We start from the raw sequence: 25,474 nt of genomic DNA, 5'->3' as shown, positions 1-25,474 counted from the left end.
AATCATGTTCTATTTTGGTTGCTCCCAGGTTTTATACACACTCTGAAGATGGGCTCTAGCAGGCAGCAGAGTTACCCTGTCACTGGGGTACAGCTCATCACTGGGTTTCTCTGCTTGCTTAGCCCTGGAACAGCAAACACAAACAAATAAAAACATGTATTTTATGTAGGCTTTCAAACCCTCTTGCAATTGTTTTAGATATCCAAAGCAAAACTGTGCCCACCACCAGTGTTCCACTGCTGTTTCTTTTACTCCTACTTAACACATACAGACCACAAGCTTTGAAGAAGGCAATGTTTTATGTCCAAGTTTTCTATCCTATGTTTCAACAATCAGATCTGGTTCTAAGCTTTTAATCTGGGGATGAGAACTTCCAAGGCCTGTGAGGTTAAGGCCACAGCAGGAGTACCTCAGCTTGCTCTCAGTCACATGCTGCCTCCAGAGGTCATGCTAGAGATCCACACTGGCTTTTTTGTTTTGCTAAACAATGATAATAATATCTAAGAATCCTACAATAGTTTGAGGTCATCTTAAAGATAATCTCATTACAACTCCCTGCCATGGGCAGCTACACCTTCCACTAGCCCAGGCTGCTCCTGGCCTTGGACACTTCCAGGGATGGGGCAGCCACAGCTTTGCTGGGCAACCTGTGCCAGGGCCACCCTCACAGGGAAGAATTTCTTCCCAATATCCCATCTAACCCTGCCCTCTGGCAGTGGGAAGCCACTCTCCCTTGTCCTGTCCCTCCAGGTCTCTGCCCAAAGTCCCTCTCCAGCTCTCCTGGAGCCTCTTTATGCACTGGAAGTGGCTCCAAGATCTCCCTGGAGCCTTTCCTTCTCCAGGCTGAACAGCTCTCCTAGACTGTCTCTATAGCAGAGGAGTTCCAGCCCTTAGACAACCTTCATGGCCTCCTCTGGACTTGCTCCAGCAGGTCCATGCCCTCCCTGTGCTGAGGACCCCAGAGCTGGACAGAGGTAACCATGCTTTTGTGGGATGGTTTAACATGGAGGTCAGTCTAGGGGTCTGGCTGGGGATGAGGAACTGCAACTGTATCCATCCACAAGCAACTGTAGTACTCTTCACCCAAATTTAGCATTTAACCTAAGAGATTAATCCAGGACTTGTCCATATCTACTTACTTCTCCAGGGCATTTCTTAAACCTTTGACAAATCTGTACTGGGACTGCTGCCAAACTCAGTGCAACCTCAGCTGCCCGAATCTCTGTCCTCAGAGGGATGTGTGGTGCTTCCTCCCGTGCCTTCCACCGGGACATGAGCAATGCCTGTCCTCAAGACTTCATCAGCTACAACTAAAACCAGTGTGTTCAGCCCCGTCACCGTCCTGATCATACTGTTTTTCACACCAAACCAGGTCTCAATACTCCCAGAGGCCCAGGTCACCACACCATCTCTGGACTCTGCTTCGAACAGTGCCCTCACGACTCGCTAAGGCCAATCCAAGCAACGAGCATCAGCGTGAACCTGCAGGACAGCAACCTGCCTGAGGAACACTCGAGCGCTGTCACAGGCTCTGAAGGCACCACAGCACCCCGGGAGAGCTCTGGCTGCCAAGCACAGCTTGGGTGGTTCTGGCCTTTGCTCAGTTTCCGTGCCGTGAGGTGCCCGGTGCCACCAGCAGCCGAGCTGGCAAACACAGAGTTACCAAGCCTCATTTTTAACCTCGCAATCCTTACTGACAGCACAGCTTGAGCTCAGCACGCCTGACTGTGCACAAGGGCTACTGCCCAAGAGCCACGGCTTTCCTCTTGGCAGCACCGGCACTGGCTGAGTACAACTGTGATGGGGAACAGCACAACACAAGGTGGCTGGGCTTAAAATAACAAACCCCGGGATCCAACCAGGAGCTCTGACAGCTTGTGTGTTTTGCCACCGAGCAGGAAGGGCAGATGGTTTCACTACACATATGTACTTATCAGAACATGGAGATAACCTGGTCCAGGGCTTGTCAAGCAGAGCAAGGGAGACCCTGAATTTCCAGCTCCTCCTCAGGAAAGGCAGCACAGCCAGCGCCGTGTCCTTAGCAGCCAAACACAACCAGGCACTCTGTGACCCAGCCCCTCCTGTCCTCTGGGAGCAGAGATGAGGCTGTGCACAGCAAAGCCCTCACTTAGCAGACACTGATCGCTGAAGAACCCCACTGACTGCTGCTTCTGTTGTTTCTTGTTGCCTTTTCAACTTTGTACAAAAAATAACGGTTTAGAAGACCGGAAGTGATCCGTTTCATGGGAGATCCATTATTTTGCCGTCTATATATTTAGTAATAATCCCAACGTGTCAGTTTATTATGCATTTTTCACAGCCTCACATAACCCTCACATGCAATAGACTTGCCAATTATTCAGGCACTATTATTAAGCTGCCAGTGCTATGGTTTGTACAACAAAGATGACAGGATTTTAGATATTAATATTCATTACCTCTCTACATAAACCTTAAGGACAATTTACACTTCTTTAGAAACTGATTTCTTAATTCTTTTAACATCTCTCAATTCCTAGATTTTCTCTTAATTGTCTTCATTACTGCGTTTCAGCACGTACTCATTTCTGAGTGCAGCAAAATAATTTTGACTCTGAAGCAGAATGAGCATCACCAGTTCATTACAGCCTGGATCCTCAGACAACTTAAGAGAGGGCTAATCGATCTGCTCGTGCTGTTTGAGACACCGTTCTCTCCGTGCATCCTGCACAGCCTGCCCAAGTCTCGATGCTTTGTAAAAGAGGCGACCAAAATAGACACGTCCCTGCACCAGAGCCCTTTCACACCCCACGCTGGCATCGTGGCCCAAATCCATCTTTCCTGCCACTGCCAGCTTTGCAGCGAAGCAAAGAACATTTGGGCACGCGTTCAAATTTTTTTTTTTTTGGCTTTTTTAAGAGCTTGGTCAGTCCCAAGCTAGAAGTAGGTCAGTAGCTGAATGCATCCTGCAGCAAGATTTGCCGGAGCTGCCGTAACTAAACCAAGTCAGCAGCAGCTTGCTGAGCCTAAACCGGGCATAAACTCTGAAAAGCAGGATCCGTGAAGAGAAAATAGAGATTATTTAGGTTTCTCCACTAGCCTACTGGGGATATTCTAGGTTTACACGACAAACCCTGAAGCAGACCCCCAGCACTCAGTCAGTTCACCACGAAAACGCTGTAACACACTTTTAAGGACAGGAGTCTCACGAGGACAAATGAAGAATGCAAATAACGTCACTATTGGAATCCTGAAATAACCCCGTAACCCAAAATACTACTACGCCGTGTGAGTTTAAAGAATGTAGCAGTCTGTGAGTATGTGTGCTGAGGTATTATTCAAGCAGGGTAAATACTGATTCCCACATAATAACTGGCAAAGATAAACAGCTTTTCAAACATCACCGGGAGATTATCATCTTCACTACAAACATACAAAGGCATTCCACAATTACAGATGGAAAGAGCACAGGGAATGGATATAAAGTTTACAACTGATACCTATTTTTATCCTTTTACAAATGAAGCCTGTGAATGATGATTTCATGTATTCTGAATACCTGGTTCTTAAATTTAGCCAAGTGACAGCAGACTCCTACATAGAAATACTTGTGCTGCAGCTGTGCACTGAATGCTACTGCAAAGTTCAGTCATTTCCCTGCATGCATCATCATAAGAAAAACATTCTAGAACAAGAAGGTTGAGTTTTCTGGAATGACAGTAATTCCTGGAAGCTGAAGACTTAAAAAGACAACTTCCAGACTACTGAGATGATTAACATTCATCCCCCTCTGAACAAGCCAAAGGATATTTGACAAGGCTCTTTGCAAAAGTTTAGCCTGTCCTTACCCAGGTCTACCTTTGCTTGCATTACACCTGATTTCTGAGGGGCTTAAATCAGGTTTTTATATGCCAATACCTGAAAGGCATGAGAGACTTGCAGATTTCCCTGGGGTACCTTTAATAATACATTTGGGAAGGTACGACAACTTAACCTGTGTACCTCTCACTTCTGAAACAGGTAGATGTGTACATGTGTGCAGAGAACAGAAGTTTCCTAAATCCAGCCCAGCCATACACTCAGAAATGACATCACAAACTGATGTTCCTCACTGCAGCTCTGGCAGCAGCTTGAGCAGACATGTTCACAACCAAACCCCAGAGCTTGCTTAGAAATGGCGATATTTATGGTTTTTAAACTACGACAGCAAGTAAAATTTCAAATTGGCGACGTCTTTTTCTCTCAGCCATGGGATCCAATAAGCCAGAAATCCCTCCTCTGGCCTTAGCTACACACTGATGAAATCTTAGCAATGATTCCCATTCAGATCATGGCACGAGGGGCTGGGAAACCACAGCAAAGGCAAGGGGAATAAAAGAGCGTGGATTCTGCAGTACGTACATTCTGGTGGAAGTCTGTTCTTTCTAAAAGCAAGCCTTTCAGTTTTCTTTCTGCTTTCTGCCAAACTAAACAGGACTCCGTAAACATACTGACGCACTGGCCTATACAGGAGAGCAGCAGGAGGCAGGTCTTTGTTGGCTTCATCTTCTATAGAAACGGCGATTTTGATCTCACCCTTTGGCATGAAAGAAAGCAGAGAAATATGACATGTTACAGTGAACAAAAAGCACTCAGTTATCAGGGGAGCCCAATCCAGCTCACAAATCCATCCTCAGCTGGTCACAGCAGATGTGATCCAGCGGTAAGGTGGATCTCAGCTCGGGGGAGGTAACACCAGCCTGCTTCATCTCCTCCCAGCCCTGACTGATCATTCCCGTTGCTTTCCCCTTTCTTTTCTCCATTACAAACACATTTGTTTGTCTGGACTATCTGCACGTGAGGATTAACTAAATATTGATCTGCAAATATGGGCACTTAGAAGAGAAAAACAGCCCACACGGAAATAGAGTAATATGCTTTTAGACAGCCAAAGCACATTTAAAGCTGATACAGATTTCAGGAAGTTATTTTAAAAAATACTCGTGCTGTCCAAAAACAACAGTTTGAATTTTTGGTGTAGGATTTGAAACGTTACTGAGGACACTTACAGTAACAAACAACGCTGTGAGAATACCTGGTCAAAAAAAATCCTAACTGGGAATAACCAGTTAAGTAAGGATGGGTTTGAATACACATAAATAAAACGTTAGCATTTTATATGTTTTCAGAAAAAAAGCATGAAAGAACCGTCCAACATTTTCTCTCAAAAAAGCAGCACCACTGTTTTCTGTGACTTGCACATCCAACCATGTTAAGATATCCTTGGAAAATGACTGACTTCACTGCACTGCCCCCAAATATTAACCTTTATTTTCAACACTGACAAGAAAACACTCCATTGTGCTACTTTTTCTTAAAAAAACCCATTAAAATGATCCCAATAAGGAATCCTGAAGGTGACATCTCAGAGCGATTACATCAGGACACTGTCAGGTTTAGCCCAGACAACACAACCTCAGGCATAAGGCATGTCTGAAAGGTGTCTTTGCATAAAAGCAGCATAACCTGGAACACCTCTACCTGCCCATTTTTGAAGAACCCCCATAACTGCACCACAAGGTTCAACAGTCCTGGGCTCAGGTCACAACAACCCCCTGCAGCTCCAGGCACGGGGAAGAGCGGCTGGAAAGTGTCCCAGCAGAAAAGGCCCAGGGAATGACAGCAGCTGAACAGCCATGGCCCAGGGCAGCAGCAGCAGGCCCAGGGCAGGGACTGTCCCCTGTGCTGGGCACTGGTGGGGTCACAACTCAAATCCTGGGGGCAGTTTTGGGGCCCTTCATGACAATAAGGACTTTGAGAGGCTGGAGAGTGTCCAGAGAAGGGAATGGAGCTGGGGAAGGGTCTGGAACACAAGTCTGATGAGGAGCAGCTGAGGGAGCTGGGGGGGCTCAGCGTGGAGAAAAGGAGGCTCAGGGGGGACCTTCTCACTCTACAACTCCCTGACGGGAGAGGGGAACCGGGGCAGGGGTCAGGCTCTGCTCCCAGGGAACAAAGGAGAGGAAGAGAGGAAACAGCCTCAGGTGGCATCAAGGGAGGTTTAGATACTAATAAAAATTTTTTCACCAAAAGGGTTGTCCAGCCCTGGCACAGGATGCTCAGGGCAGTGGTGGAGTCGCCATCCCTGGAGGGATTTAGAAGACATGTAGAAGTGGCACTTGGGGACATGGGTCAGCGGTGGCCTTGGCAGTGCTGGGTAAACAGCTGGACTTGGTCTTAAAGACCTTTTCTAACCTAAATGACTCTGTGATTCTATGATTAAAAAGCAAATAGTATTTAAATGTGCCAAGAATATTGGGCTATGCAAAGTGTGAGGCAGAACTGGCATCGACGGTCTTCACAGATCACTTTTGATTCTTCTCCACTTTTCTTTGACAAAGAAGTGTCAGAACATGGCAGCAACACAAGCTGTGATGCAAAACAAACACAGGGGAAACAGGAAATCCAAACCTCAGCCTTGATACAGCAACTTTTGGTTTGATGGACTTCAGGTCTGCCTGTGGTCCTTATTGTCCTGAAGTGGATTTTTAAGGTGAATAAAGGTTAACAGGAGTGGGGACAGTGCTATTCTGCTGCTGCTGGTACAAAAGGGATTTCTTAGAGCTGCTCTGTTCCTCTCAGGGCCAGCTAACAGCGATGGGAGGGATCACATTGGGAGGGAAAACAATCTCAGTACATCTGAATGCTGAAAATAGAAAAGGCTTGGCACACACACCAAAGCACATACGGAGGAATTTTTAGATGGAAATGGACTCATAAACACACACACACACAGACATATACACACACGCTTATAGACATAAAAATACCTACATATAGTCAGGAAAAAAATTATTTTGTAACACTTCTAAGTATAGTAATCTCATACTTATTGGAACAACAGAAGGACTAAAAAGGGACCAGAACTCAAAGCATTAAAAAGGACGTAAAAATCTGATACTCTTTAGCCAGGAACACCAGGGCAGTTATCTTCACAGAATCATTATCTCTCAGTAGCTCTTTTTCAAATGTCATACCTTGGTTAGGACATGAAAGATGTAGGGATACATTAACCCCTTCTTGTGCCTGTGCTCTGCCACTCGTAATACTTCAGGTGCTACCGGAGGTAATGGAGGGGTAGTAATATCCATGTGGTTTCTGGTGGGCATGGACAACAGGCATGGGATTTGTGGATTACTGGTTTGATTCCCTTTGACATCAGCTGCCTGACTTCCTGAAGAAGCACTAGAGGAACCTTCTGCCTGTAACAGAACATACAAAATAAAGTGCTTTGGATGTGTCCAGAATCATAGCAGGAGATCAGCCAAGAGAAACAGCAAATTTCCTCCCTCACCCCCAGTGAAAACAGTAAATCTTCACATGGCGCTGTCGCACTGTGTAGAATCATTATCCAAAGCTGGCTGCAAGGTTTTCAGAAAATAGAAACCTTCAGCCAGTGTTTGCTAGCAGCAATTACTAAGAAAATAAATATTATGGTAAAGCTTTAACTTATTAACAGTAACGGTAATTAGTATTTCCTTTAATTTTTAACAATACAGAAGGGGACTGACGGCCTTTTAATGACATGTGAATGGCCTCTTAAACTCGGTATTCCCAAGATACTCCCAACTCAGTGTGTGAACTGATAGTCTCAAAGTCTGTAATTTATCCAGACTTCCATGAACACATCCCATCCCTTCTCAGCTCCCAATTCCAGATGGAGCAGGGGAAAGGACACAGTTCCATTTGATAACACTTAGAACACACAGTGGCCGAACTCAAAAGCCTTGTAAAGGTTTTGTTGGGGTCTGTTTAGTTTTTAAACTCTTTTGTCTCACAAGACTGTAAGAGAAAATGGCAATGTTTTCCGACCACAAGATTAAAGTGGCATTTTATTCTTGTTCCAGAAATGCAATTCACAAACTTACGGGAAAAAAACCTGATGTATAAAAATACACTGTAAACTTCCCAGTGAACGAGCCTTTTTAAGGATTTATGTTGATTTCTCACAGACACAACCAAAAAAAAGAAGAGTTCAGTCCTAAAAATTGGGGCCTTCAAAACTGAAAGTTTCTTTTAGCTTTATGGCCATAAACTATTATAAGAATAGGAAAAACTTTTGGGACTGAAATTTGATCACTTGGTATGTCATCCATATTTTCACAATATGTGTAAACAAGTTCACGTGCCTCCTAAGACTTGAAAAGCAAAGCTGAAAGAAAAATGGCCAAAGCATTCAACCCCCCAGAATATGTAACATAAAAAATAGGCCCAAACAAGCTCAGTTTGTTCACTTCAGGTCCGTGAAAAATAAAAACCTGCGTGCAAACATCAAAAAAATCCCATACAGATTTCAAAAATCTTCTACAAAAACGTGTACTGTAGTAAAAACTGGCTCTAGCAAAATATGAGAGGGCAACATTATTTTCAGATGACATTTTAAGCACACAATCAAAGAGGATATTACCAAAAGATTGCATTTCAGTTGGTAATCTAGACTTCATTTCAGTTATAAAAATGAAAATATATGACTAAATGGTTAAAACCTGTAAACTACAATACTTCCAACAAAACATGCTTATACCAGCTGGTTTTATAAACACAAGAGCTCTATTAAATCTGTGTTATAGTATCAAATATTTCTTTATAAATTTAAGAGATTTTTGCCCCTGTCTTCTACTACCTGAACAACTATAAGTCAGCAATACTGGAGCACGTGAGAAGTTTACAGAACTATCAGATACTGGGGGCATGCAGGGAAGAAGATAAAGAAACCCTACGTGACATCTGCACTACCCAGTTTCTTCTGGATCTGCTCCAAAGATATTCCAACACTCAACCTGAGGAACCACCACAGTTAAAATGTGATTTTTTTCTTTAGTTATATGCATCCAGCCAAATGAGATGGGCTTACCTATGTCATGTGGAATCAGGCTGTGAGGCAACTGTAAGGAGTTTAAGTCAAGTGAAAGGAGTGTCAAGATTGCTGCTACCTGCCTGATCTCTGCTGAATTTTCAGCACTTAACCTCAGAAATTCACACAGCTCACTCAGTTGAAATCTTCATAGAATCACAGATTGGAAGGGAATTCCAAGCCCACCTCATTCCACCCCCTGCCGTGGGCAGGGACATCTCCCACTAGCCCAGGTTGCTCCAAGCCCTGTCCAACCTGGCCTTGGACACTTCCAGGGATGGGGCAGCCCCAGCTTCTCTGGGCAACTTCTTCAGTAAGTACTGTTTCTTTTTTCAGTCATTAATATGAGTTCATCTATAAAATGTACTCACAATTCTTCCTGTCCTGCTCAACAGATTCAACTGTCTTCTCCTGCTACTGAAGGCTGAAGAAATGGTTTGATAATAAAAAAAACTGGCAAGTAAAGCTCAGGAGCATTTATACAATAAAGTGGATGCACTTAAGTCAGCCTGTGTGCAAACATCTATTGGGAAGTTTAATCACTGCCTGTACAGCTCTGATTAGGGTCTACCAGGACAAGCAGCCAGAGCTGTGCAGTGGGTCCTACCCAGCCCCTGCTCCTCCTGGGACACACTTGGGCTCTGGCAGGGGCCCACAGGGCTGCACAAACGGCCCAGGGCAGAGAACAAAGGGATGTAATAGGTCAGATTAGCATTTGCATACGGTGACTAATCCCCAAGCAGATACACTTATTGAAGGGTCTGCACAAATACCAACCCCTGAGGGATGAAATCACCCGCCTGAGATTTTAAGCACAAAGCCCAAGTTTACTGGAATTCCTGTTATTCTATGAAATGCTCTGGATGTTCCTTCCAAACACGGATCACACTTGAAATATAGACCACTGTATTCTCCATTTGACAGTGGTTTGAAATCTCGAAGAAATGTAATAATGTTAAGTCTTTATCAAGGGCTTATCTAGCCCATCCTTGCCCAGGTAAGCAGCAATGCACTGTAACTGGTCCCAACGAGCTCCTTTAACATGTACGGCCTGAAATTCCTACCACAAAGGACTTTTGTCTCCTCAGCTGAGCTTTAAGGCACCTTCCACTGGCCTGTGGCTGACACTGATGTGGGTGTGAGCTGTGCTTACTGCACTGTGGGTTACAGGACACGGACTCTGACCCCATGGACACTCAGACAGTTACACTCCTTCCTGAAAAATCAAACTAATGCACCACTGCAACCCTGGAGAGCAGCACTGAGGGTGAGATTGTTGGCTAAGGGCCAAACAAGGTAACTGATTTGTTTCTGGTTTATATCCAGTATTTTCTAACACATCCTATTTAAGGTTAATTTTTATGTATATGCTACAATGTCCTTCTTCCTGGACTTCAAAGCTGTTGTTTTGTAATTCACCAAAAAAAGTGTAAAAGTTTGCACTAAATCCTATGGATCAATACTGAAAATCCTCCTCGAAGTTTGCTGTAAAGCTTTAACATAAAACAACAAATTGTGATGTTTGCAACTTCAGGAAATACCTTTGTTTGGTCTCCCAGCTCTCCACGTGTTTGACTTTCTGACTGGGTTCCCGGTTTTTCCCAGCCTATTTTGTTCCCACTGACATGGCTGAAGGACAACAGAAGGAAAAACATCATATTAAAGTCCAGTTTAAGAGACAGTAAGATAAATCCTTGGTGTCTGGAACTATTTGGATTTTAAGGGATGTTTTCTATTAGAAATGTCCTTTAGTAGGAGTCTCAAAGAGACCTGAACACCAACATGTATTCATTTACACCATGTCAACATTTGGATTGTATTTAAAAGCTGTATATTATGATGACTAGATAATGTTCACACAAGAAGCATTCTTGATTGAACTTTAAATATTTGTCACTATGGCAAGGAATTCTCTCAATTAGAAGACCTTCAAACTGTGATATAAATGACACTGTCTAGATTTCAGTGCCTGAATTTATTGCATAAAATGCATTAGGAACACTGCAAAAAATGTTGAAAAATACCTCACTTTGTTTTTTCTAACACAGGCACATTTCCAGTTCTGCACTGCATGGAAGCTATGCAAACCTACTTGATTTGCAGGATAACATTTAAAGTTGATAGAATGCATCAGAAATCAAAGTCCAAGCAATCACGCATCACTGAATACCCAGAATACCCTGTGGAATCATAGGATCATTAAGGTTGGAAAAGCCCTCTAAGATCAGCAAGTCCAACCGTCAACCCAGCACCACCATCTTCACCATTAAACCGCGTCCTCAAGGGCCACATCTACGCGTTTTCAGAACACCTCCAGGGATGGTGGTTCCACCACCTCCCTAAGCAGTCTGTGCCATGGCTGGACAGCCCTTTCAGTGAAGAAACTTTCCCTGATATCCAATCTGAACCTCTCCCTGAGGCTGAGGCCGTTTCCTCTTGTCCTGTCACTCGTTCCTGGGAGCAGGGCCCGACCCCCACCTGGCTCCAGTCAGAAATATTTGTGCAGTAAAGCAGAACAGAGCAAACCCAGCTTCACTCCTGCTTTGCTCCACAAGGGCTCTTATTCACTGTCCAAAATGGTAAAGTTCTGACATTCACATCAGGTTTCTTTGCAAAGCCACGTTATCCCCTGATTTAAGAAGTGTAAACACTGCAAGTTCAGTGAAGTTCCATAGTTTTTAGCTACTGAAATTTTAATGAATTATACTGTGAGGTAGGAATATTTCTTTTATACAAAGTAAAGAACTGGAAGGCTTTATGACATTTACCAAAACCTTGCTCTCTCAATAAACCATAAGGGCAGGAGTGGAAAAACACCAAAGGTTATTTGGCTTTGAATTCCTGCTTAAGGAACAAGGCAACAAGACTGAACCACACATTTGTCTGCGGTCACAGTGACCCAAAACTATCTTTTTAAGGTCTATCATTTCACTGATTCGCAGATTTCTGCAGGGCCAGGAGATGGACTTCAATGACCCTTGTGGGTCCCTTCCAACTCAGGGTATTCTATGATTGATTCTGTGATTCTTACTTTCAGGATACAGGTAAATGATTTTGAAAGGAAATTTATTTTAAGAGAAGCTGAGTTAAAAAAAAAAAAAAAACATCCTCATGAGAAACTTACTTCACTGCACCCCCATTGCCTTCATCATTGTCGGAGGACGAAGATGTAGAAGAGGCAGGAAAATAGGTTGAATCCACATGATTGGGGCTCCCACTCTGAGCTGGATTTATTGGAGAAGACCGTTCGTATAATGGTGTGTGTTTTCCTTCGTGAGGAATGTTACTGTAGTTGTTCTGCTCAGAAAGACTTTTTCCACCTGTTTCCAAGGTGATGGCTGGCTCAGAGAGGCTGTATGGGTATGGACCCTGGCCTTGGGCCCCACCCTGATTGGACATCTGCTGGGCCTAAAATAAAGGGACCTCTTCAGGGAAGGCAACAAAAAGGCTTTGCTTTCAAAACAAAATACATTCTTTAACCGAGTGGCCTTTTCCAAATGTACACATTAAAACTCAGCCAGCTTGAACATCCACAAAAATTGTTCTATCTGAGCTTGTTGCATCACTTTAGTTCCACTTAGCATTCAACCAGTGACTGCCCAGACTAAAAAAGCTGGCTACACCTTTCCCACCTGGATTTCAGTTTGCTGAGCACAGCAGGCCTCTCCCAGGGAGCAGGGCAGAGACTGAACTTACCACAGGTTTTGCTTGTAGTGAGGTCTGTGGAATGTTAAGCATCTGAGAAGGAACATATGGTGGCACTATCCCAGGCATACCAAACTGATTCGGTCTGGCTGCTGTATTGCAGGGGAGGAGGGGAAAAGGGGAAAAAAAAAAAAAAAAAAAAGGAAAAAACTCAAACACTCATGAAAACACTCAATATTTGACACAAAAGTTACTCTGTTTGCCTTTTTGTTTCAAGGGTTTATTTATTTTTGTTTCGCTAGCATTACTGTTTTCTCATATGCTTTTAAGTCAGTTTTATTCATTTTTGCAACTCAGTAAAAATACTCTGCAGCTTGTGAAGTGTGTTTTACTTGTCTCACCTCCTCTCAGGTCTTTGTATCTCTCACTGCTGCACACTCCTATTCTATCTGGGAATCAAAGGCAGCTTAAAAGAAAAAAGAAGCCCAAGGGATGTCGTAACAAAGATGCTGCCAAAACCAACGTCACACAGATACAAAATGCTGGCACTTTCTGCCATTTGAACATTTGACCTGGAGTAGCCTCAACATCCTTTATTGTGGATGGAAATAAAGACACCCCACCCCAAAAATACGAGCAGGAAAAATCTGTATTACTGTACCAGTATGGTAACTGAAGAGCTTTAGGAAGTCTCACCTAAAGTGACATTTTAGTGTTAAGAAAAGGGTCAGGAAACCCTGTGATCACACAGTTAATTTTTAAGCCTTGAGAATAATCTGCAATGCCAGAACAACTGGCAAGCAAGTGTATCTGCAATTTGAGCAGGTATGTTATGACATCAAAAAATCAAAGACTATAAAGAGATTTCTAAAACACGGCAGCAAGTCCAGTGAGAAACAGAAAATATGTTTTTTAATAACCAGAAATAGGAACTGTCCTCATGAACGAGACTGGACAGCAGACTTAGCTGTTCACAGCATCATTCTTTTAAGTGTCCCAATGCCAGAATGGATGTGCAATTCCCAAGAGGAAAAGCAGTCCAGATTGTTCTCCTCTTTTTGGGGCAAGAACACAACTTCAGCACATATCCTGTGGAAACCTTCTAAAACCTCATCTTTGAGGGTCAATGAGAATTGCCAGAGGACATGAACATTTCTGTTAAGTCCTGCTAATAGTGCTATTTCTGATTTAGGGTTATCTCAGGTTTTAGTTAAAACAAAAAGCCTGGTTGCTGTCACTACTTACCCGGGTAATGTGGTGGATGAAATGGCATAGGTTTATTAGTTGCTGAGTAATAAGCAACCGCTCTCTTAAACCGAGTAACTTTGTCATCTGTTCTAGACTAAAATAAGAGAAAAGAAAAAAAAGATCTGTCAGGAGCACATCCAGGTTTGTCACCTGGAGGTCTTACAGTAGTTAACATGCACCATATCACAGGATTAATGCCTTTGGACCCTCCAGGACTGCAGCACTGCTCCAGCATAAGACATGTCATGTCAATCCACGTAGGGCTTGAACATACAGTCTTCAAGTACTGCTGATTCCTAAAGGCAGTGCACAGAGCCAGGCTACAAACCACTCTAGTTATCAAGAATTTAAAACACTGAGAGTGGTAAATGCAGTATTTTTACCCTCAGAAAGATGGAACATGAAATTAGGGCAGCTAAACCATCGCATAACAGATTCCTGTTATCGACTGATCAAACCCCTGTTTTCATCAAATGCAACTCTCCAACACAAATGTAGAGAGCAATCAGAAAGCTCAAACAAACCCGTATTTGGCTTTATACTTTACCTGTGAATGCTGAAAAACATCTTTTGCTATGGCATCCAAATCAGTGGTGTCCTGAATGTTACGGACGTAGTCGGCTACGGCTTTGATCACTACGTCACACGGTGGTAAAACTAACTGGTGAGCACGTACCTGCACAAACAAACACACCAGCATGAGCACCAGGGCCACCAGCACACAGCCCACAGCTCAGCTCTTACCTGCTGGCAACATATTCAACAAATTCCCTGTTGCCAGGTTTAGTATCTGATTACTTTTGGGCCTTCCACTTTGGTTTTAAGGCTTCACCTTAAGTGCTGACTCACACAAGTACAGTATATTTATATATATGTGAAACTTCAGCTCTGTGTAAATACCTGCTGGTTAAACACCAGCTCCAACCACAGACAAGGTTCAACAATGCTGATTCTTTTACTGCTTTCCAGTTGGACATTTCCTCTAGTGCAAAAGGCTGCATGTCATTCATCATACACCATAATCTTCATCACACATCCACATATATGTCAGAAAATATTTTGACACAGTTTATATTCTGAGTGTAAAGTGATATCAGAATTGATGAGAAAGACCCACTGGGAACAGGAAGATCTCTGTGTGCACAGAAAAGGGAAGATTTGAAAATCAAATAGAATGGAAAAAAAAAAAAAAGGAGCATTTAAAGAAACTTATTTTCAAGGTTCTACAGAAGTGAGCCTAAAAATTATTAGAAGATTGCATAGTTTAATAATTAGTGTTTTCAGATTTTGTGCATTTCATTATCTGTAGCAGAATACACTGACACAGCTTCACAGCATGTGTAACATCTCAGGCAAGAAATGATTTTTCTTTTATATTATATATCAGCCAAGAAGGATGTCTGGGTTTCTCTTGTTGCTATGATGGCAATATCAACATGGTTACAGGGCTGATTATTATTTCGCAGACACAGATGAAATTCTGAAGATAATTCCATTGACAAAATAATTTCAATATCCAGCACTAATGTTTCACCATCCAATTCCAGATGTGTCTGGCCTCCCACATTCACCAACGATTTTAAGTGGATGAGAAACGTGCGCTTTAATGCAAATTAAAAATTCCCCTTGAGTGTTTATGACCTGGGCCCAGAGATACATCTACCAATCACAACCCAGGGTCCAGCCTTCCCAAGGCATTGGGAAAATGCTGAATTCCCATCGATTCACTGGTCACTGACTCAGGCCATGGGACTGAAAAGGTGAGAATCACTTAGGACTTTGTAGCAAGAAGAAAGAACTGGAAAAACTTTGTGGGACAACATCCAACGTCCCTATGAACAGAAGTCCCTGCAGCTCAGCAACCAGGTGGATGTGCCATTCCAGGGAGTTCTAGACTCGTTCTCTGGCCTGATCTCTTCTTGTGCCAACATGGAGAAAGGAGGGCAACTGGACAGTCCTGGAAACACCAGAGTTCCACCTCAACACTCAATTGGTTCCTCCTGAACATAAACTAGAAATCATCCAGCCTGTGATTATGGGAATCACTGCTCTGACATGCTCCCTGTGATCCCACAGCGGGTACAGCAACTTCAGGTCACGGAACCATCCTGGCAATACTGCAGAATTCCAGGCAGGGAGTGGTGCTGCCAGCTGGGGCTGAAAAGCTGCTCAACCACCAGCAGCTCCTGCTCCCGTTCCCTCTCGCAGGGGCAGAAAAGAGGTCTCCAAATCCGTGTCCTACATTTCAGAGGGAGCCAGAGGATTTTCTAAAAATTCTGTCTGGAACCTCTGCACAGTTCTGGAGCGCTCTGCCTGTGCCTACAGGGGCAGCTAGGTTTTTGCTGTTAGCATCTTTTAATCTGTGTATTTGCAAAATTCAGCGATTCGAGACTCGAGAGATCGTTATTACGATTTAACAGTTCTATTTTTAAGGTACAAAAAAAAAAAAAAAAGAAAAATCTTTATACATTCTTACTGCATTTGACACAGAGGGATCATACTTTACTAGAAAATACTGCAATTCAGCCTTGTCAGAAGTGTTTGTGCAAAATTCTGATTAATACTTCATTAGTTTTATCTTTTCAAGTTTAAAACCCATACCACAACCCCTTTTCATTCTATATGGAGTCCACTATATGTGATTATTTTCTTCCCTGTCCTTATTTGATCCACTTATGATTGTAATTTCTTAGATTGCCTTCTTCATATTCAAACTATGGAATTTTTGCCAGATTTCCATTTTTATTAATTTCCTTCTCCTAATGTCTAATTTTTACAAATCTCAGGATGTTCATTCTATACCTGCTCACCCTCTACTAGAGATGAACGACATTATTTTATAAGCCTAAATTAAACGTAGAAACAGACTGGTTTGGGTTGGAAGGGACCTGAAGGATCACCCAGTTCACCCCTGCCATGGACAGGGACACCTTCCACCAGCCCAGGTTGCTCCAAGCCCCGTCCAACCTGGCCTTGGACACTTCCAGGGATCCAGGGGCAGCCACAGCTTCTCTGGGCAACCTGTGCCAGGGCCTCCCCACCCTCACAGGGAAGAATTTCTTCCCAATACCTAACTCAAACCTGCCCTCCTTCAAGTTAAGGCCATTCCTCCTTGTCCCGTCACTCCATGCCCTTGTGAAGAATGAACAGTTAAGAACAATTCTGTTTAGTGTAGTCAGTGGCAGGGCAATTATTTCCATTTCAAATACTAAAATCCAAATTTTCAGTAGTGTGCACTCTGAATATACACAACAATACTAAATACACATTGCACTCACATGTAAACTTAGGAGTGACAAATAATGATGACAACAGTTTGTCCCCATCTTGGAAGCAGAAGGAATAGATTTTTCTTCTCCCTGGTAATCCAAGTCTGCTGCTGAACACCGCCCATTTTCCTTGTATGTGTAACAATTACCCACCCCTAAAGCAGCTGAATCATCCCATGGCTGTGTCATGCTGGATGTGCTCTCTGCAGAGCCCTTGCAGAAACCCTGAGCTGCTCCCTGAGTGTTCCTGCAATCTCTGCTTGGGAACACAGAGGATGACAGGAGTAAGCAATCTCCCCTTAATTTATGTCATCTCCAAGATGGCAATATTGAATAAACCATATAAAGCTGGCACCAAGAGAAGACATCCCATCAGTCTGGCACTAACACTCAGCTCGGGCCCAGGGAATATGGAGCTCAAGTGTGACCTATCAAGGACTCACCTCACATACTGCCCCCATTTAGCTGCCTCTAAACAGCCTCAAGACCTCACTGGAGAATATTCTTAATTCCTGAAGTGAGACCTTCTCAAAGTATGTTTTACAGACCTAGAGACACTTCAGGTATTTAGATTTTCTTTCCTTCTGTTTCAAAGATACGAGAACACCCTCAAAACTAAGAGTGTCGTGACCTACACTACACAGAAGCCAAAAATGGAAGTGGTGAAATAAAGTGTACTTTCCTGATATTAAAGAGAAAAATATTTCTATCCATTTTAGAACTTTCCAGAAATCCCAAACTGTAGATTTTATACTGAATCCCAAAGAATGTTTCTAATCCTGTGTGCATTAAAATACAGGCTAAGTCTTACTGTGCATTAGGGATGGGGAAAATTCAGACTTGCAGCAGAAGTTACAGAGCACATGTTCATGGTTCAAACTTAATTTTAGTGTGGCACAAAGTGTTTCAGAGCAAAAGCAGCAGCATGTTTTACCAGTTTCTCATTAGAAGAGATTTCTTCCTAGAAGGTATTTTTTTCCTTAAGCTCTACAGAAAAGTTTCAGACAAGGAACAACATGGAAAATCAGTTTTGTAAGGCAAATATGGGGGGTGGATCCCACACTGGGAGGTGATCAGGTTGCAGAGCTGATGCCTGAAAAGGGCCTGGTTTCTTTGCTAGCTGTAAAAGGACTCCTTCAGTTTGTGACAGAGCACTGACAAAAATCACAAGGGACCTATTTGTGCACTCTGAAGATTAAGTGGGGAAAGGCCATGAATTCTACAGAGGTATTTGTCAAAATGAGAGGCAGACAGCAACACTACAAACCCTGAAGCTGCAAGATAAAAATGTCTTGGGTTTGACAACATAAACTTGCAAAACCCCTTTTTTGGAAGGGAACAGGCTCACATAAGCACAACTCCAAGGGATGAGGAGGGTAGTGTAGAAGGTACCTAAGCTACAGTTGGGAAAAGCTCCCTGGCTCTGGGAACACCCCAGTTGCCCACTGTCTTCAGGAAGCACAGCCTTAAGAAGCTAATCAACACCACACTTGCTGCTGTGCCTGCTGGAAACAGATAATTGGATCAATTTTATTTTCAAACCATGAAAAAAAGACACCTCAAACATTCAGAGGCAACCCATAGGAAACACTTTTTTTCCGCTGGCTGAAGATACAAAGGATACTACGACAAATTGCCTGGGTTTGGGTATTTCTGCCTTGTAGTTTCTATCAGAGATGGCAACCAAACTGTTTGGATCTTGTATCAGCCTTTGAATGTTAAAAATACTTCATCTTAGGAGCTTGGAGTGCATCTGATCTAACGATAAGTTTTCTGAAGAGGCAAGAAGTTCCCTGGATGACTTAAAATCCTCTCAGATCTGCAAAGCTCAGCTTTTCCCTAAAGATCAGGTTATTCAGTTAAAAATTCCCTCTCCTCCTCCCTCCATCCTGGTTGAGAAACTGACCTCTTTCTGCATGGTAACAATAATTCACAGGGCATGGGCATTGTTTGCTAACAATTTGTACACACAGGACAAGGAGAAAACCAAACCTGAACAGAGAACAAGAATTATGTCAGAAAGCAAAGGGGAGAGCAGGAGCACAAGCCAAGGATGTGACACAGCCAGACTTCACCGAGCCCTGTGTGACAGCCCTGCACGCCACGCGACCCCGAGGGCTGGGCTGCCATCCAAGACACCCTGACAAGCCAGAGGGAGGGACCAACAGAGCCCTCAGAAATGCTACAGCCACAGAAACGAAGCCTTGCACCTGGGCAGGAATAAACCTGGCTGCTCCACAGGCTGGAGCTGTGCCAGAGGGACCTGGGGCTCCTGGAAGGCGGCAGCAGCTGGAGCAGGAGCCAGCAAGGTGCACCCTGGGCTGTGCAGCAGCAGCACGGTGGCAGATCCAGGGATCCTGCTCTCAGGTCACCTCCAGAGCACTGCATCCCAGCTGGGGCTCCAGCCAGGTGTCAGAACAGCTGAGCTGGTTCTGCAGAAAGCCTCCAGATTGTCAGGGAGTTGGGAGCAGTTGCTCTGCAAGAAGGGGGGAATGGGGCTCATTCAGCCTGGCAAAGACAAGGCTTTGAAGATACAGCCTTCCAGTCCCCACAGAAAGGTGACTGAGCACACAGAGCCAAATCTTCACAGCAGTGCGTTGTGTAAGAGCAAGAGACACCAGACATAGCCTGAAACAAGATGGGCTCAGACTAAACACCAGGCAAAGCATCTTCACCGTCGGGACTGTCAAACCACAGGGCAGGCTGCCCAGACAGGTTGTGCAGCTTCCAACCTCAGAGATTTCCAAGACTGGTCTAGGCAATGCCCTGAGCAACCTGCTCCGACCTCAAGCTGACCACTTTTCACAGGAGGTTGGACCAGGTCACTTCCTGAGGTCCTTTCTGACCTGCTTTATGATGACCCTTAGCATCAAAAAAAACCCACAAACAACAAGGCACTTACTTGAAGTGTATCTTAATAGTACCACCTTTGTTATCTGAGCAGCAGCAAATTACCTAAGCATCTACTTCTCACCTTAGTCCCTCTGGCAGACACCCTCTGAAGTCAACAACCTGAGTAAGACAGGAATTTCCTACAGCGATTCAGAGAAGGAGCCTAATCTGCGTATTTCGGATTGCTTTCTGGAAGCATCTCTCCTTCCCTCTCCACTGAGATGGAACAACCAAGGAGATGGAGTTTCCCTGCATACTCTCCTTACTCACAAAGGGAGACCGCATTAAGCCTTGTTTCTAAGGTTACCTTGTGAATGAAGAGTCAGCACTTCTTCAGTGGTCTGTACTCCCAAACAGGCACTAATTCATTCCAGAGGTAAGAAACTGCCCTCCCAATCTCATTCTGACAGTACTGTTCATTGATCTTGAAGCTCCATACTGTAACCAGCTTTCCCAGAATAAGAACCAAACTGTCTTTGTCTTAAAAGATAAACCCCAAAGCACACAAACAAAAAGCAGGATAATGCTGGCTTCCAAACAAGGTCAGTTGATCTCTCAGGAAGTCAACCAACTCCTTTCTTGTTTCAAACCCCTGACTGGGGTGGTCATTTCAGTGAACTCTGCTCTCAGGCGGGTGACAGGACACAAGCCCAGGTCTGCACATTTATTAGATGCATTATCTGTTTCCACAGGGACATTTGGACAGATGAGAGCCTGACTCAGAACAGCTCACAGGGATGTGTTTGATTCCTTCTCCCTTTTGCAGCAACAGCAATTCATATCTCTTCATTTAAATCTGGCTGTGGAACCTTCACAGTTCTGCTGAGCTGATGGTAATTGTCGGTGTCTCCTGAAAGGCTTTTCATGCAGCACACAGAGATTGTTCGGTTCATTTCCTTCCAGATGTGAAGTATGGATTCTTCAGTCAGGTTTCCACTTCCCTTCCTTTTTCCCACCTCTACTCAGCTGTTCCTGGATGAACAACCCCCACCTCGTGTCCCTCTTTAAAACAGAGGCAGGGGCTCCTCAGGTTTGCTTTTTCTCCCCTCCCCATGGTGATACCTGAGCAGACACAGCAATTTCTATCAGCAAAGCTGGTTCTTTCTTTTCTAAGTTACACTTTTTCGCTGGTGAACTGACAAAGCTTCACTCGTAAGAAAAGTAATATTTTGGTAAAGTATAATAAAAGATTGAGAGAGAATGCAGGAAATAAATTGTGTATTATTGACTGCCACAGCTCTCCCTGAAAAGCAACAAATTTAGCCACTGGAATGGAACCTGTCAGCTTTGATTCTCAAGACCACACTGTCCTAGAGACAAAAGATTAAAATCTTTACTGAACGAGAAAAAGCTTTCTAAATCCTGAGTTGAATGAGGTGTGGGATCTGAGCCCTTGGTTCCCAAGCACGGAGAACACCCCCTTGTAACTCTAAATAGACACAACAAAGCAAAGTTTGTAAGCACAGCCCAGGAAGGACATCCTGGGGAAACACAACAACTTCCCCCCATTCCCAGTTTTCATGAAGGCTTGCACTGTTCCGAAACTACTCTCTGCTATCAGCCTTGTGGCTGATACAAATGTCTTAAGAGGTTTTTTTAAGCATTCATAAAATTTACAAGAAATATTGCTCTGCGTACATCTAGGGTGAAGAGACCCCTACAGAGAACTGTGATGACAGCACTGACATACTAGTGTGTCAACTGAAATTAAACTCAAATACTGAGCTCCTGAAAGAAGTTATCATTTCAAACCATGAGCACTGTGAACCTAAAGAAACAAGCAGCAGTTGTTCCATGACCAGCAACTAATGACAACTGGGTTGCTGCAGACATGCCCTTCCATGTGACACCATCACCAGGCAGCAGACAGAGGTGCTGTGGCCAGCTTGGGGCTGTGCACTGGCAGCAAAGCTGCCCTGAAATTCAACAAATCCTGTGTTGTGCAAGCCTTTCCCTCAGTCAGGGCATTTATTTGGGGCTTTGCACTGATAGCACTGTTGTCGTGGAATCTCCAACAGCCAAATGGAAACTGCTTTCATATCTGATTATACTGTCCAACAGATGAAATACATCAGGGAAGAACTGCCGGACGGATGCTCTGGGGGAACACGCTGCGTTTCCTTGGGATGCCAGCTACAGAGCCCAGGTGGGGTTTCCACTGAAAATGTACATCGAGAAGCAAAAATGACAAATACCCAATTTTCATTCAAGTAATTCAGTATAAATTTAGAGGGCTTTCCAGGAGGTCCAAGTGTCTGAAGTCATATTCTGTCAAATAAGTCTACTCAGCCTAGACCATAGAAAAGTATCATCAGAAAGTTTATCAACCACACTTGTTGAGAAGTCCTACATTTTAACCTTTTTCGTAAAAAACAAAAAACACAGGCACACTCTTTCATTTTTTCACCTCAAGTTTTACAAGGAAGCAGCAAACATGCATGCAGGTTTTGTTTTGCCACTGCAATGTGCTGACACTTACCTTCCTAAACACAGGAGTGGCAGCAAAATAGGGGATGAGCGTAACATCAGATGCCACAGCTGGTCATTAGGCAATACACATGCAAGCCCTAAAAATTCTGCTGAAAATCTGGAATCTGGTTTTAAACTCTACATTTGGCCAAACAAGTTACAACTTCTCAAGGCTTAATAAACTTTTGTTGTAGAGATAACAAAACATTCAGGCAGCATTTACAAAAAGTGGATTATTTGCTGCGTGGTCCACCTTTGGAGAAAGGGAAACAAATACATCTGTTGTGGCAGAGAGAAAGGTCACTATGATCCCATTCTCTGATGTGTCCAGTTTCCCTTTTATAGCCATTTACTTGGCAGATGCACAAGGCAATTGTGATGAAGCAGCAGAACACACATACTGTAAACTAAGAGCATCAGACAACTTACTTGTCTCAAACCACCCCCCTCAAAACTACTGAAGCCACTTCAGCTTTCTTGTGCAACATATTCTCCAGGGTATTTATGCTTTAAGTACCAAAACCTGACTATTACACACAAATTCAGAGCAGCAGACAATAAAACAAGATGGGAGGAAGATATACATCGTAGCTGAAGAACATGACTAAACAAAAAACTCTCCCCTTAAAGAAAGAGGAGAGCGAGAAGCTGCATTCTCCAAGCCAGACCACACTGGAGCTGTGGCTCGTGCAGCTGAAGGGCACTGAGGGGGATCACACAGGCTAAATTTAGCCTTGTAAGGCTCCTGACCCCAGGTATCCTCTGAAGCCAGGACTGGGACACCTGAGGGTGACCGAGCACAGGGGCCTCGCAGAGCTGCTCTCAGCTAACCCATCACACTCCTCTGATGTGTAGCATTGATTTTAGCTTAATTGCTCCTGGTTATATTAAAATTGTACCTTAAGTGAAGCTAGTGGATGTTCTGGACCAAGTAAACTCCAATGAAAGGAAGCCAAATCTTCATCAGGTAGAATATGATTACCTGGAACATAATGCAGAACTCATTTAAGTACACCACAAAATGTTACACACAGTTTCTACGTACAGCAAACAAATCTGCAATCAGCCCTCAACTCCCCATCAAGAGGATTAACAGATTAAACTTGCAGATAGCTTTTTGCTACTCCAGAAAAACCTAATTAGCATTCTGCTGCTGCAGCAAGAGCCACTTCCCTGTGTGTGAGGAGCACTCTTGCATGAAAGCAGCTCACTCAGAGCAGCAGCAGAGCCAGGGACAACACGGGATCCACCTCACGGGGTGTGTCCTGTCAGGGAATCCTCAACAGGATTTCATGGTGCAGGTACAACAGGGTAAGAACACACCCTATAGCTCCCTGACTTCCTGCATCCCAGCATGGGCCGTTACTGATCCCCACGGGAGCTGCCTCTGGAATCTGCACTCTGCCCCCTGTGCAGCGTGGGTCAGGCAGCAAGGCACCAGGCACCTTTATCCAACCCTCAACACAATCTAAACACAGCTTTATCCAACACTTAGCAGGCGCCCAATTCCTGAAGTTTCTTTTGCTGACCTGACCAGGTCAGATGGGACCCTGGGCTGGCAGCAGCAAAGGAACTGGGAAATCATTTAGTGGTTTCCATGGACAGAGACTGTATTTACCACACTGTTCAATGGAAGATCACCCACATTGTGTTTTTTTTTTCTAAAGCACATCACACTCAACAAACAAACAAAAAACCCCAAGTCAACAAACCTAAAAAATTCTAAGAAACATTTAAAACATTTGAATTAACCAAAGATGCAACTAATCAACCACTCTTTAAGTTCGGTGGCTGTGGATCCAAACTTTCCAAAGAGCTAAACAGGATGTATTCTTAAAATTCTGGGAGAAAGCTTCAGGATACTTTCTATACCTGGTTTTATAAAGCAGTCACTTAGTAGTGAATACATTGTTCACAAAGAATACCAGAAGATTCTTTGAACATTACAACAATTGTTTCCTTTCTTAATATTTTTTGCTTGTAAACATCTAGTTTGCTCTTAGTGGTCTTTAGCATGTGAAAGCCGGGAAAGCTGCCCCCTGCCTGGTGATGCCTCTTGGAGAGAGAAGTCTTTGTGTCCAATCAATACTTTACCCACTACTGAGATCTCCAGCAAGAAGATATTATCATTTTTATTCATTAGGAGCTAAACTTTAAACTCACATCATAAAGATTCCACAAGTTTGCATAAAACAGCCACACCCTCACTAATCTAGTCAAGGTAAGATTAAGATTAGTCTTTATAATACAGGTCTGACAAAATCTATTGCAGCCAGAGCACTCTGTGATAACAGACAAAAACTCCTACAGATGCTGCAATTGCTCCTCTCCCTTCCACCAAAACCTCAATTTTGTTTGGCCTCCATCTGTCATGGCAGTTAATTCCATCCCCCTGCACACACATAAGGCAGCGTCGCCGTTTGATCAGCTCTCACCCCGTACTGAAGGGTGAGATTTAGGATGCTGAAGTGCAGCAGTGTCTTTTGTGGGCCAAATAAGAAGTGATGCCTGTACTTACCTTATGTAGCTCTAAAATTTTACTGAGGAACAGAACGAGATTCCATAACTAAACACGTTACAAAGTGCTGTCACAGTGGGAAAGAGATCAGCGTTACATAAGCAACCTCTATTTCTTGACCTGGCTGAACAACCTCAACATATATTGATTTTTCCCATTTTAATGGCTTATTATAGTATATGCCTTAGTTTTTTTAAAAGCAATTAGATACTAATTGAAGCCAATGCCCTTTCGAAAGACTTCACTGAATTACAGCCCTATACCTCACACTGGGTTTGTTTTTCTGCTGCTGAAGCTTGGGCTGCTTTTCTTTTTTTAAATTATTCTGAAGTTATTTGTGTTAAAATTTACAAAAGAACCCAAATCAGCTCCCTGTTTACACCAGCAGCAGTTAGAACAGAACTTTTTAAGAACACACTCTCAGAGGATGCAGTATCCAGACCACATGTTAACTTCCCATGCCAAGGATACTCCTTATATTATAAAGCTACAGCTACAAACCCCTTTGCATGAAAAGCTGGAAGAAGGAAAAAAACCTATAAACCAAATGAACCAAGCACAGTG

General features: G+C 43.6%; 1 protein-coding gene across 5 annotated transcripts in view; it reads right to left on the bottom strand.

Moving 5' to 3' along the window:
• The window catches only part of FAM120A (family with sequence similarity 120A), a 50,097-nt gene that overhangs the window by 15,534 nt on the left and 9,089 nt on the right, over window positions 1-25,474 (bottom strand). For 3 of the 5 annotated variants that reach the window (XM_027888831.1, XM_027888835.1, XM_027888833.1), the window contains exons 3-10: window positions 23,292-23,374; window positions 14,310-14,438; window positions 13,760-13,856; window positions 12,566-12,666; window positions 11,994-12,277; window positions 10,411-10,498; window positions 6,993-7,217; window positions 4,381-4,555 (exon numbers count right to left, since the gene is read on the bottom strand). In XM_027888831.1, coding sequence (XP_027744632.1) covers window positions 4,381-4,555; window positions 6,993-7,217; window positions 10,411-10,498; window positions 11,994-12,277; window positions 12,566-12,666; window positions 13,760-13,856; window positions 14,310-14,438; window positions 23,292-23,374 — 1,182 coding nt within the window. The remainder of the gene's footprint in view (window positions 1-4,380; window positions 4,556-6,992; window positions 7,218-10,410; window positions 10,499-11,993; window positions 12,278-12,565; window positions 12,667-13,759; window positions 13,857-14,309; window positions 14,439-23,291; window positions 23,375-25,474) is intronic. The other 2 variants (XM_027888832.1, XM_027888834.1) reach the window with 1 other exon arrangement.

Source organism: Empidonax traillii, unplaced genomic scaffold (genome assembly GCF_003031625.1).
Source record: "Empidonax traillii isolate 1590-97213 ecotype Southwest subspecies unplaced genomic scaffold, ASM303162v1 scaffold246:size859669, whole genome shotgun sequence".
Lineage (NCBI taxonomy): Eukaryota > Metazoa > Chordata > Aves > Passeriformes > Tyrannidae > Empidonax > Empidonax traillii.
This window is presented reverse-complemented; position numbering and strand designations above follow the sequence as displayed.